Genomic DNA, 13,743 nt, shown 5'->3' with positions numbered 1-13,743 from the left:
GTGCATCTTATAAACTCATGCCAAAGTCAGTAGCACATATAGTATGCAGACAGAGGAGAAGTACTCTACGTTTTTCTGGCCAGGTAGAGAAGCAAACCAAAATCAAGCTTTCAGACACTATATGGCACAGGGAGACATGATTACACAAATAGATGTGGAAAATGGAGCAACACAAGAGATTACTTCTCAAGCTAAAAAGGACAGTGTCAGCACAGAGAGAAAAGCAGCATAGCACTGCAGAAACAGGTCACCATTGCCTGCTCTGCTAGCCAAGAATTCATTTCCTTGTCTGTTCGTCTGCTCTACCCAGCTTGAAACCAGAAATGCAAGTTCTGTGGAAACGACTGCTATCTTGTAGTGTTAATTGGACAGCTGGACTCTTATCTTGGGGGGAAGGCTTATGCCAACTTCCACGAGCATCTTTCTAGCAAACTCTTTACAGGTTAAATGTATTTACCAAAAAGGCATGACAGACGCTGGTATTGTAACAAATCATGTGATGATTTTATACGTGTGATGGATTTGTCCTGGTATGGGGGGCACAGGAGAAATTGTTTACACAATTAAAAGCCCAATCCTATCCAACTTTCCAATGCCAGTGCAACCGCAATGCAGCCCTGAGGTAAGGGAACAAATGTTCCCATACTTTGAGGAGGCCTCTGTGAATGCCTCCCAACACAGAATGCAGTGCATGCCCCATTGGCATGGCTGCACCAGCACTGGAAAATTGGATAGGATTGGGCCCTAAGTTGGTTACTAAATTATAGAATTTCCTTTAACCCAAAAGTATCATTCTGAGTTATATGGATAACCATAAGACTTGGGAAAATTGCATGACACCACAATGTAAGCTAAATTCTATTTATCAGACATTACGCAGGTGAGTGAGCTAACGATGTGGTTACCATCTTCATCAGCAGTTGTACATTTAAGTGCAATATTTAGCCTCAAGACTTAAAGCCAACAGACAGCTGGACCATGACTAGCTGTGCCAGCGGAGTAAGGATCCTAAAACAGTTCTAGAGGCAATTGGTAATGTCAGCACCATGAACCATAGCCTCCTGCAATCTATGGATCTTTTGGAACCAATCACATATTACACACCACACAATTCACTGAGATGAGACACTTGCCCACCTTTTCAGATGTGAGAAGAGTTATTTTTGGGATTGCTCCTTAAATCAGCAATAAGGAGAAAGTTTCCTTACAAAGTTGAGCCCTCCAAACAAACATAAAGTACTCCACACTAACCTTCACGCACATTTCCTTCACTTTGCCCAACATACATGTTAATAAGTTCAGGGCCCTTCACACTGAAAAGGAAAAGAGGCAGGGTTAACTGTGCCAGTATTTCAAATCCCGGGTTCCCTTAAATGTCAAACACAGAGCCCACCTGAGGAAAGTCATGGTGCATTCAGTTGCCACTGCTTTAGCAAGCAATGTCTTCCCTGTTCCAGGAGGACCATACAGCAATAGGCCAGAGCGGCGAAGGCCTAAGGATAGTAGCTCTGGGTGTTCTAGAGGAAGCTGAATGGTGTCTAGAATCTCTTTCTTCACATCCTGAAGACCACCAACATCTTGCCAGTGGACAGAGGGTATCTACACAAGAGGATAGGCTTGTAACTTACCAATGCCCCTCCTGTCCCAAAACTTGAAAATGCCATTTCTTATGGTGTTCACGGACACAGTCCCATAAAGGCCTAGAACCATAAGTCTTAAAATACGCTAGCATGCTCCAACAACTGATTGCTTTAGCTGCACTATCCTCTCCCTCCTCAAGATGTCACAAGAGGTTCCCTAGGATTAATCTCAAGTGGAATCTTCTCTGTGCTGTGCCTTTAACAGCAAGAATCATTCACACCCTTAGATTTTTTCCCTCTCATGTATCCCTTCTCATCTTAAGGTCAACAGGTGAAAACCTGGTGTGTATTCTAGTCTTGAACACAGTGACAACATTGTGCAAGAGGGACTTTTTCAACTGCAAGTCATTTAAAGCTGTCTGGAAGTTCGAACTAAGCTAGCTGCCTGCTGTCCTACGAAGAGAGCTCTGACTGGCTCCCCTCCTTCTGTGCTTCCACCAGCAATTAAAGAGGTTTATTTCTGCACAAGTACATGTTTCATCTTAGGTTTCAGCAGAAAACTGGCCTTTCTGCTTTGCTTTATATTTTAAAATCTCATAAATTATCACCAGACCTGCTGTTTGTTTGGTTCATACCTTAGGGGCTCCTATTGCCCGTGAATGAGAATCATGCAGTTTATCCAGTGCAACACTGAAATCTTCTGCTAGGAGAGGAAAGCCAGCAGTACAGAAATCATGCTCCTCCTCCTCACTTGATCCCCCTGGAAAACTGGTAAAGAGCAAACAGAAACTCATTCAGACTCATTTTCAGTAGTTCTGATCAATTTTAAAAGTTGGTTTCCCCAGGGGTCCTCATTGTAGAGCTGATCTGGAATGCTCAGTTTCATGATCTGGAATGTCCCTAGAAAAGGAACCCTCATTTTTCTTTTTTTTTTCTTTTTTTTTGGGGGGGGGGGGGAAGACGACAACACACTTACTGGAAACACATCCCCTTTCCTCAGCAGAATGGTACTCCCTGTTTTGGCAAATTAAATCATTGCAGCACAACAGCCTGGGCATGCATCAGCATGCTTATCCAAGTGCAGATATTCTTTATCACGTTGATATGCTTTCAGAGGATGTGTGCTCCAATGCATGCTTGACTGTATATGCCAATGGGCAATCAGGCACAACTAGAGTTTGATCAAGGCTTCAGAGTGACAAAACTGTAATTTTATTTGACCTGATAATACCATCTGATTGGCTCCATGATACCATGTTCACTACATGATTTCTGATTAGCTGGGATCACATATTGAAGGAGGAAAAAAGCAGTTCTGTTAACAGTAAAAAACTTGCACTGAAGCAGCAACAGCCTGGAGGGACTCTGGCTATGAAAAACTATGAAAAACAGTGCAAGAGAGTGAAAAGTATTTTCAGCTTTTATACCCTCTTGAAAGGACACTGTTTTAATCAAAAGTATGTGACGGTGAAAATTTGGTATAGGTTTCTCAAATTCTTCTACAGTAAGTCTGATTGAAAGCAGAGATGTTTGTGAAAAAGGCAAAAAACAAAAATCGGGGGGGGGGGTTGACATAGATACTTTGCTCCAAACACTAAGAAGGACCAGGAAAGACATTTGTGGCACTCCTGGAAGCTGTCAGTACCTTTCATCTTAAGAAAAGCCTGCTTCAAGGTTTGAAGACCATGAAAGGAGATCGCCTCCCTCATTCCACCCAGAGTCAGTAGGCCAAAACCTCATCTTCCAGCAAATAAAAACAAAAAAATATTTCTTTTCACAATTATCACTTGAATGTTCATAAACTAGCATTATTCTCCTCCAGTACCTTGAATTCTGGATCCTGATGCAGGCAGCACGACTGCTGTGGGAAAGTAGAGCACAGAAATCTCCAAGAACAAAGCCCTAAAAACGAGTAACGAAACAAAAGTTAGATGGAAGAAAATGCCGGTGTAGCATTACAAGAGGGGAATGAATACTGAAAGAAGGTCACTTGAGGAAAAGATTTAATGGAGGCAGCGGAAATGTGTAAAAAAAATAAAAACCATATAAATTCCACAACTGGGAAAACTCACCACCCATTTCCTCTACAAGCTATGAAAGGACACATCTTAAGTAACTGTGGAAAATACTACCACAGATGGGCTTATATTGATTCATGATGGCCTCCAAACACTCCTAGAACAGGTACTCTCATGCAGATTGCTTGAGTAATATTAACATTTCCTTTTCATACCTATTAAACTCCAATAGCAATAGGGTTTGGTCACATTCCCAGCTTATATAACTGCAATGAATTATTTCCCTGGGATTCTAGTGAACAGAGTAGCTTGAGCCAGCATTCAGCACACTCAAGCAGGGTGATGCTGCTTACATGGAGAAAGGAAACAGAAGGTGCTCTTTCAGCATAAACACAGTAGGTTAAGTTCCTTGCTCATCACTCATTGCTTCATCTTTCACAGAGGCCCATGCTCCACGGCAACTTTTCCCACACCAATCTGCAACTATGATTAGCCCATCATTGGCTTGGTTGTCCCCTCTCTCTGTCACTGAGTGAAATGGCACTCACCGCACTTTGCCGGGCTAATTTGGTCAGGCTTATTTCTTTGCCCAGTGGGAGATTTTCAGTTAGCATGCTCAGAATGGCCTTCCTCTGCTCTTCTGATGGTGCTTTGATCTTCACCTCATGAAGAAAAGCTGTCTGCAAGTCTGTAGAGACATCACCAAGCCTAGATGTTGTGCCTATCACCACGACAGGACAGCTACTAAGAAACACAGGGAAGTGCAATGAATACTTCAGAGCTGGCTGAGATACTAAAAGCAACACCTAGAAGGCAACATCTATTGCAATCCCTGTCACCTAAATGACCCTCTAGCTCTCTGCTGAGCACAACCAACATAGCTACCCAAAATACCTCTGCCTTGGGTGTTTGGAGACTGTGCTATCACCACTGCTTCTTCTCTCTGAATTGCTTCAGTAACAATCAGTAGAACATAAAGAAGCTGGAAACCTACAGTTCCAACGTCAGGCAGCAAAGCCCTAGACTGGGTCCCCAAGGTACAGTAGGTGTTATCATTGATACCCAAGGTTCAGGAGCCAGCGCAACCAGCTAGGCTTTCTGATGGGAATGCACCATTGGCCACTGTCCAATCTGATATCACCCTATATCACATATAGTGCACAGGTGCACAAGAAGCATCAGCAGGTTTCACCAACCCCACAACTTTGAAGTACTGTGAATAATGGCACTACATCCATACCAGTCATGAGAGATTTGTCTTAATCTCAACAGAACCTATGAAGGCAAATAATAAAAGAACCTCCTGAGCCACAGAACAGTCACATCTTATGTGGGGGCTATGTTCAAAAACAAGTGCATAAGATGAAAAATCATGTAAATTATCCTTGAAAAATCTGCAAAATACGTACTGTTTAAAAACTAGAATCACATTACAAGAGGCACACAGAAACTGAGAATGACAGAGCAGCAGATTCAAGCCTGCAGTCTCATGCTTGCTCCAAGGCATGCACTCATTGAGTGGAATGGTGGGTGTAATTGCCTGCACTAAGTAAACGGTTTTCTCTCCCTCTCTTAGCAGAGCATGTATACTTGAATTAACGTAATTTAAATACAAGCCTAATACAACTGCACTGAATAAGGATTAAGAAACATCAACTGGCAAATTAGGGGGCTGTTACCAGAAGAAAAGCATACGTTCGTCAATATAGAGAGAGAGAGAGAGCTAACATCTGTGTTGTAAAAGCAGCTGCCTCATAGTAATAAGCATCTTTCAGACACCTCAAATCAGGGGTCAGCAACCTTTCCAGAGAAAGGGGCTGAATGTTCGGCAATGACTTGATGATGTCACAGCTGCACTTCCAGGTTGCCAAGCTCTTGGAAGCACCTGTGTGGAACTCCGCTTGGGAGGCAAAACCTCCTGTCCAATTTGCTATGTGCCAGACAAGGAATGGCAGAGCAGCATGATCTGCAGTGGCAAAGGGACTCTTTGATCCTTGGCAGTTGGCGCTCAATGCTCTGTCTAGCGCGTGGCAAATTAGGCCGGAGACTTCACCTCACAAGCTGAGCTCTACATGGGCCAGATGATTCTGGTTGGTGGACACAACTAGCCCACAAGCTGTAGGTTGCCAATCCCTGCCTTAGATTAATACCAGAACAATCTAATGGGGTGGTCCATACCCGGCATTTGTCTCACTGTCAAGGAGGAGGTGCCGTAATGCAAGGATGACTCTGGAGTCCTCCCCAAGGCCATCACGATCTCTTCCCAGCAGCTCTATATCTTTCATCAGCAGGACACAAGGGCTGTAGAGTTCAGCCTGTGAGAAGGCTGCATGTAGTTTTGCTTCTGTAGATCCACTGGTGTCACCACACAAATTAACACAATCTACCTGCCAGAAAGCACAGATCTGTGGGAAACTGGGCTGATGACAGAAAAAAAATGCATGTGATGACAGGCCAGATTCCGTAACTGTATTTGAATAATGGAAAGGCTTCTGGAGAAACATTACAAAACCAACCTCCTTCACTGAATGCCTCTAAAAAAAAAAAAAAGGAATCAATGATCTTGCCAAATATACAATAAATTCTGTCTCAAAACAGCCAATGCAGCTGTAAGTATTTGTTTAAAAACACAAAGAAAGGGTCTTTCATGCATACAATCTATAAAAGTGGAATGGAATACAGCAGAGCGTTAGGTTGGGCCTGGTTCAAATTTAAATCCCTATTTAGTTAGGATGCTCTTCCCTTGCTGACAGCCACTCACTCCCAAACTCACACTGTTATTTTGTGGGTATTAAAGGAGAAGGGAATGAGAAGTCAAAGGTTCACCAAAGATATGCCCCTCTCCATAGCACCTTTGATGCCCAAGTGGGGGGTGGGGGTCTTCTGAGTGAAAAGGTACCTCACTATTTACAATAAGCAACAAACTGCTCAAGGACTGCATCCTGTAAATATCAGATCATAAGTATCAAGTTAAAGGCACAGTCAAATTACCTTGAACAAATGGAGATTGAGGCGGCTACAGGCAGCTCTGACAGCTGTCATTTTCCCCACACCACTTGGTCCAGAGAGAAGAACGCTTCCAGCTCCATTTAGCAGGGTCCCTCTGGAACACAGAAATTAACACCAATTCATACAGCAGAAAGGAGAGTGTACCAGGATTATGTATACCAGTAGGACATGCAATACAACAGCTGCAAGTTCAACAAAAAAATGATTTTGGCATCTCAATGGCACAGGAAAGGGCCTTTAAAGTAATCTTCATTTTTTCCTAACATGCAGTACAGTGCAAGGGTTCAGTATTCCAAAAGCTACTGCACATTATGGAAACATCTGGAAGAAACTAGATGCTTTCATACCACATAAAAAGACTCCATATAACTCCAGAGGGATGTCTGAGGAGCATGAACAAACTACTTTAAAATGGACCATTTCAGAGTCAGAAACATCGTACCAACATGAAGTAAAGTTAGAAACCCAGAATTTCCAAAGCATTTCAGCAAAGGGCAAGAACGGCACAAAGCACAGCTCCAGCCCCAACAGCTTTCCATAACACTGGGTTCATTACAAGAGAGAACTCAAGCGAAGGAGCCAACGTACCTACTCTGTAAGTGAGGCCCAAGAATGTCACAGAGCTGCTTCACGATGTCACACAGCCCAGCAGGAGATAAACTGCTCCAAAAGCTAGGAGCATTTTGAGATGGAAAAGATGGAACTGCACTGTTTGTTGAGCTAACCTACAAAGACAAGGCGGTTGAAAGACTGTGACTGTTTTGTTTCAGGCTAGTTCAAGAGGAAGATATTCTGTGTGTTCCAACAGTCAGACAGTCTCACAAAGAGGTCTACTTAAGTCACTCAACTGACAGACTAAATAAGTATCCCTGCCCTGAAGTGACTGACCAGCAAAGCTGTTTTATCTGGTCTTGGCGAGCTTTTTATCAATGTGGGGTATGAACTTGTTCACACAGTTCCACAGCAAAGAAAATTAAATGAATTTTAATGTTTGAGAGAAGATGTCACACTCTTTAAGGTTACATTTCTCTATAGATTCTGTATGAAATGCTCCAGCACCTATTCATGCAAAGAACAGTATGTCAGAAGCAGTTCTGTCATTCTGGACCAAATACTGGCAACAGATTCATTTTCCAATTAGTTGGAAGTGGAGAGCTTGCTTCTTGCCCCACTGCCAGAACCAAGACAGCCAATACGGCAATTCCTCCTATGAAGATCTGAAGAGTGATCACACCAGTGTAGTCCTCCAGAGTAGATACGAGTGAAGTCTAGGTTACAGGGTAGAATATCAACATAACGAAGTTAAAAACTATAGTCAAATATACAAGGGTCCCCGTATCTGCAAATCCCATATCCACGGATTCACTTATCGGAGGATTGGGTCCGCTGCCTCCCCCCCCCCCGCACGTGTGCCCCCTCTGGAGGCAAGGGTAGCAGAGTTCCCTTTGCCTCTGGAGCGTAGGGCAGGCATTCACCCATATCCACGGTTTCAATTAATCACAGGGTGTTTTGGAACGGAACCCCCGTTGATAAGGGGGCACGCCTATATTTGTATGGCTGCAATCTTACACACACTTTCCTGGGAGTAAAGTCCCACTGAATTTAATGAGACTTACTTCTAAGACATGCATAGGATTGCACTGTAAGCCACCTTGAAGGCCAAAATGGTAGAAAGGCAGGACATGGGTCTACTAAATAAATAATGTTGTATAGCCCATGTGGAATTAAAAGTCACAAACTTCACCACATGCAAACACTCTGTACTGCAGTGCAAACATCAATTTTTACTTCTCCACAGCCTTACCAGGAATAAGGAAGTTTTCTGGGTATCAGCCAAGTATCCCACACTCTGCTCCTCTCCCTCTGCTGCTATTATCTTTTTCACCTTGAAATAGAGCTCTGGCCACCTGAAGGCAGAGCAAACAGATTAAAATTGTAGTTTCAAGAACCTTGAACACAAAACTAACCAGCAGGAAGCAACTGAAATGTTGATAGAAATAAAATTATACTTTGAAGGAGCACAAACCTCTAGATGGTTTCATGGTTTTTCCTGATTGTTATTTCCCCCACTCCACCCGCATGTCAATGTCAAGGCTGATCAACATCCACCTTCATTTACAACCATTTCCTAAGCATGAACTATAAACTTCAAAAATCACAGAACCTCCTCAGACCTCAAGTCAAAGTAGGTTCAGTAAAAAATCTCAGTTGAAAAGGACATGATAACCTCAATCCAGAATTAACTTTTTAGATTATGATCTTTCAGGATGGTGGCAACTCTGTTTTATGGCTTTTTTCTCCACTCTGTCAAAAGCATCAGATGGCACAATATAAATCATCATTATTTTCTAGGATAGTTCTCCTCAGTCACCTATAACAAAGAAATCGAAGCTACTTTTAGAGTAAGCAGCTTAATGACCACGTAATGAAAGCTCTCAACATTTAGCTTTCATCTGATGGACAACATTACCTGACAAATTTATCTACATTTCCTTCTAAGAAGTCAGGATGTCCGACTGTTGGAACACACAGAATATCTTCCTCTTGAACTAGCCTGAAACAAAACAGCCAGTGAAGAACAAACTGCACTATTACAGTATATTCAAGGAAAGAGAAAAGTCTGTCTGACAGTTAAGCTATCTTATAAGGAGTAGGGAAAGCCATCAGAAGAGTTTCAAGAATATTTTTCCTTCTGGAAGAAATTAGAGGTTGCTGTTTAATGAATCCTTTCAGATTCCTGCATTGAATTCAAGGAATTGAATGGACATGTGCTCCTCAAAAATCAAGAAATCATATTCACTGTAGTTCGAAGATCTGGTGTGAAATTGAAAAGACAAACAAAAATCCCTGAAATATAATTGCCCTTTAAGGGTCCAATCCTATGCTCTCAGAGTGCTGGCACTAAGCTTCAGTGCAGGTGCTGGGTGTCCAAATGTGCCATAAGGTACATCCATGACACCACCTGCACTGGGCCTCAGCACTGAGTGGAGATGCTGTAGGAGCACCAGAAGTAAGTTGCACCACAGGCAGCAAATGCAGGTTTTTCAGGGTGGGGGAAGGCATTCCTGAGCAGGGGAGGATGTGGTGGGCAGAGTGACTGATCCAGGAAGGAGGGTGGTACCAGCAGATCCCTGCTCTGCCAGATCCTATCCTACGTGTCGGGCTGCAAAACTCGACACAGAAGTTCTACAGTCTGTACCAGCAAAACAGCTGGCACAGACTGGAGTAGCCCCATTGTGGGGCCTGCACTATGGCTCAGGGGAAGGAGACAAATGAAGGGGATAGGACTGGACTGCCCATATATATTGAAATCAGATTGCAAGATACTGACAAAGTAAAAGTGAGAAAGGGGAAGAGAAATTAGTGTGGAGGTACTAAACCTGATAATACAGAATTTATTACTTTGCTTTAACACATAATTATTTTCATTGCGGAGCAGGGCCCTGAACTAATCATTGCAGATAAGGGAACAGGGTCCTGAACTAATCTCTGCAGCTAGTCCCAGCAGACACTGAATAAGAGAGGAATGCTTAGCAAACAGGTCCAAGAGAACAGACTAATCTGCACCAGACAGTACTGGTGCACAAAGGTTTGTGACAGTTCTTTCAATTCATTCCGCCAAGGGTGAAATCCTAACCCACTTTCCCGCACTGCCATTAGGGCAATGCAGCTTCGAGGTAAGGGAACAAACATTGCCTTACCCTGAGGAGGCCTCCGTGACTGGCCCCTAACTGCAGGATGCAGCACATGCCCCACTGGCACAGCTATGCCAGTGCTGGAAAGTGGGTTAGGATTGCGCCCTAAGTTGCTTTAGTAATTTTTTTGATACATAGAATCCAGCAAATACAAAGAACAAAGACAGTAAAGTGAAAAATGAACAGTCTTTTATGAGTACAGCAAATATCTTGGTTTATTCATTTAAAACATCTCCAAAGTTGACAGGAAAGGCTTTTATTTTGTCCAGTCATGTTTAAAAAAACCTAAGCCAACTTCATATTTTTAATAAATAGGCACCAAGGACATGTCCTGCTCACTATGTGCTAAGCAAGAAATAAAAGCAAAGAGCAAGATTATCCCTTGATCTCATAAAGAGGGATATAGAAGGTAAATTGTCATCTTTACTGAATGGCTAACCTGGGAGTTTGAAAGTGATGGTAGAGAATTTGGTCATAGACTCCTCTGGTGCTGTAGGCTGGTGAGGACACAATCTCTATGTGTAGCTCCTTGGCAAAGGGTGGCACAGATAGCAAAGACCGACTTCCATTTAACTCTTGCACACCAGCAGCTTCCCCATATCTCTACAGAGGACAAACAGCCCTATTCTGTTTTAATTCTGCTACATAGAATTAACAACTAGGAGATTAAGATAATTATAATCTTCTGTAACTACCGAAACCTGTACAGTATGATCCTTAATCCTGCCTCATCCCAGAAGCGGTTGGAGAGAAGCTAGTTTTCCTCTTGACTGCACCCACTCAAACTGATTTAGGCTTATATCCTATCCAACTTTCTAGCACTGATGTAGCTGTCCCACTGAGGTGTCCACTACATTCTGCTGTTGTGGGCAGCCATGGAGGTCTCCACAAGATAAGGGAATATTTGTTCCTGTACCTCAGGGTTGCACTGTAGATGCACTGGCACTGGAAAATTGGATAGGATTGAACCCTTAGTATGTTAGGGGCCAATCTAATCCAACTTTCCAGCACTGATGCAGCCACAATGCAGCCCAACAAATATTCCTTTACCTTGAGGAGGCCTCCCTGACTGCCCCCCCCCCACAGGATAACAGGGCACTTTGGGGGAGAAACCAGGGGCATATCCTGCAGCAGTCACGCACACCAGATCTTATCCCCCATTTTTTGGTCTGTCCCACTTCCTGGCTTGAACTTCTGCTAATGGAGGTCTAAGGATACCCTCAAGCCATCAGGAAGCCTATGCAGCAGTACGGGAAAACAAAATACTTTCCCTTGTCTCTTAGTCTAGAACAGGGGTATCCAAAGTTTTTGGCAGGAGGGCCACATCGTCTCTCTGTCGGGGGCCGGGGGGGGGGAAGAATTAATTTACATTTCAAATTTGAATACATTTACATCATTATACATAAATGAATATATTAAAGATGAACTTATTTGAATGAATGAAGATCTTCCAATAGCTCAGGGGTGCCCAAACCCCGGCCCAGGGGCCACATGCGGCCCTAAACCTTACCAGGAAGTGATCTGTCCATGACAACGGAGTGATGTTGATCTCCTCTACATCCAGATCACCATCCCTTTGCCCAGACAAAAACACCAGGTCTAGCATGTGTCCAGTCTCGTGGGTTGGGGTAGAGATCTTTTGTGACAGGCTCATGGCGGCCATGAAATCCTGAGCTGCGCCTACCTCTGGGGCCTCAGCGTGCACCTTGAAGTCCCCCAACACCAACAGGCGAGGGGCCTCCAATGCAACATCCAAGATCAATCCAGTCAGCTCAGGCAGGGAGACTGTTGGGCAGCAAGGTGGACAGTACACCAACAGAATCCCAATCCTGTCCCGCCCTTCCAACAACACATACAGGCACTTGCAGCTAATGAGTTTCTATGAGAGAACAAAGTGCTTATTTCTGGCCACCAGATGCTTAATGATGTCACTTCTGGCCCTCAGCAGGCCCCATGAATGCTAACTTTGGCCCTCTGTATGACATTTTACATCCCTCAACTAGAAGTCTCCCAATCACTACCCCTCCACAATGTAGCGTGCAGCGAGTGCTTCCGGGGCACAGGCTGCAAGTTTCATCATGGAGGGGGGGATAGGATTGGACAGCCAGGATAGGAAACCAGAATGTGATTGTGGTTTCGAATCCTGGTTTGCAAACCATGGTTAAAACAGAGCACCCAACCTGGGTTTGGACAACACACAAGGCTGTGGTTGAATTCATAGTCTCTCTTGCAGGGTTGTGGGGTGGGTGGGGAGGCAGGTGAGGTAGAGCCTCCCCACCAGAGCCCTTGGCATGCAAGCACCCACAACATGCACACATGTGCATATTGTGGGTGCTTGCATGCCTCCCACACGCTTTTCTGCGCTTTTTGAAGGGCTCCGGTGGAGAGGCTCTGCCTCCCCTGCCTCCCCACGACCCTGCCCTCTTGGACTCTCGGAGCCCTGAAGACCACCCACCTGGATCTTGAGGAAGCTCCCATCCAATGGGTCCAAGGACAGGTTGAAGGCCAACGAGGCGGGGATCAGAACCATCTCGTTCAACGAGGGGCTCTCGGCGGCGGCTGGGCGGTGGCCGTCGTCCCGGTGAGGGAAGGGCCACTGCGGGGGGAGGGCCCGCACGGCGGCCAGGTGGGTCCCGCCGCCCTCCTCCTGCCTGGCGACCGAGACCCACTCGCCGTGGAAGAGGCCCAGGCTGCGCAGGCAGCTACGAGTCACCCACAGAATCTCTCCGGCCTCGCCTCCCCATCGCGCCGGGTGGCCCCGCTCCGCCCGCACCAGGCGCTCTCCGCAGCGCGCCCAGGCCGACACCAGAGGCGGCCGGCAAGGCTCCCTCCGGCCCCAGCTCTCCCCCTCGCCCCCTCGCAGCTCGGTCACCGCCAGGCGAGTGCCGGCGCTCAGCAGGCCTTGCAGCGCCGGCCGGGCCTCCAGGACCAGCAGCCCGGAGCCCGGCAGGCTCTCCCCGCGCCGCACCAGCACGCTCGAGGCCGGGCTGCAGCCCGCCCGCGGAGCCCTCCCGGCCCCCGCCGCCGCTCCCCCCAGCAACACCCAGCCCAGGCAGGGCGGCCTCCGCACCGGCCAGACCTGCACCCGCCTCCCCGCGGCCAGCCCCAGCTGCCCGGCGAAGGCCCGGCTCAGCCACAGCTCCGGCTCCGAGCCGGCCTCGGCCTCCAGGAGCGCGGCGGGCAGCAGTATCGGCTGCGCCTCGGCCCCCGCTGGCTTCAGGGCCAGCACCAGCGCTCCTCCCGGCCCCGCCGGCGCCCAGTCCCCCTCGGCGGCCGGGGCCGCCACGAGCAGCAGCCCGGCGGCCGGGGGCAGGTCCTGAGGCAGGGGGTCATCCAGGACCCGCAGCACCACGGCCGCCGCCGCCATGGAGCGCCGGGCGAAGGTCCAGGAGGCGGGGAGGGAAGAAACTTCACGGCGGAGCCATTGCGCCCTCGGCAACA

At 46.3% G+C, this 13,743-nt stretch overlaps 1 protein-coding gene across 3 annotated transcripts in view; it reads right to left on the bottom strand.

The window, feature by feature from the left end:
• Positions 1 to 13,743, bottom strand: part of PEX6 (peroxisomal biogenesis factor 6) — a 24,452-nt gene extending 10,709 nt beyond the window's left edge. For 2 of the 3 annotated variants that reach the window (XM_066624954.1, XM_066624970.1), the window contains exons 1-12: positions 12,758 to 13,743; positions 10,742 to 10,905; positions 9,078 to 9,161; positions 8,412 to 8,514; positions 7,196 to 7,332; positions 6,590 to 6,701; positions 5,777 to 5,985; positions 4,147 to 4,342; positions 3,406 to 3,482; positions 2,216 to 2,348; positions 1,394 to 1,599; positions 1,252 to 1,313 (exon numbers count right to left, since the gene is read on the bottom strand). In XM_066624954.1, coding sequence (XP_066481051.1) covers positions 1,252 to 1,313; positions 1,394 to 1,599; positions 2,216 to 2,348; positions 3,406 to 3,482; positions 4,147 to 4,342; positions 5,777 to 5,985; positions 6,590 to 6,701; positions 7,196 to 7,332; positions 8,412 to 8,514; positions 9,078 to 9,161; positions 10,742 to 10,905; positions 12,758 to 13,669 — 2,395 coding nt within the window. In that variant the 5' untranslated portion in view covers positions 13,670 to 13,743. The remainder of the gene's footprint in view (positions 1 to 1,251; positions 1,314 to 1,393; positions 1,600 to 2,215; positions 2,349 to 3,405; positions 3,483 to 4,146; positions 4,343 to 5,776; positions 5,986 to 6,589; positions 6,702 to 7,195; positions 7,333 to 8,411; positions 8,515 to 9,077; positions 9,162 to 10,741; positions 10,906 to 12,757) is intronic. The other variant, XM_066624961.1, reaches the window with a different exon arrangement.

This window comes from Tiliqua scincoides, chromosome 1, assembly GCF_035046505.1.
Source record: "Tiliqua scincoides isolate rTilSci1 chromosome 1, rTilSci1.hap2, whole genome shotgun sequence".
Taxonomy (NCBI): domain Eukaryota; kingdom Metazoa; phylum Chordata; class Lepidosauria; order Squamata; family Scincidae; genus Tiliqua; species Tiliqua scincoides.
This window is presented reverse-complemented; position numbering and strand designations above follow the sequence as displayed.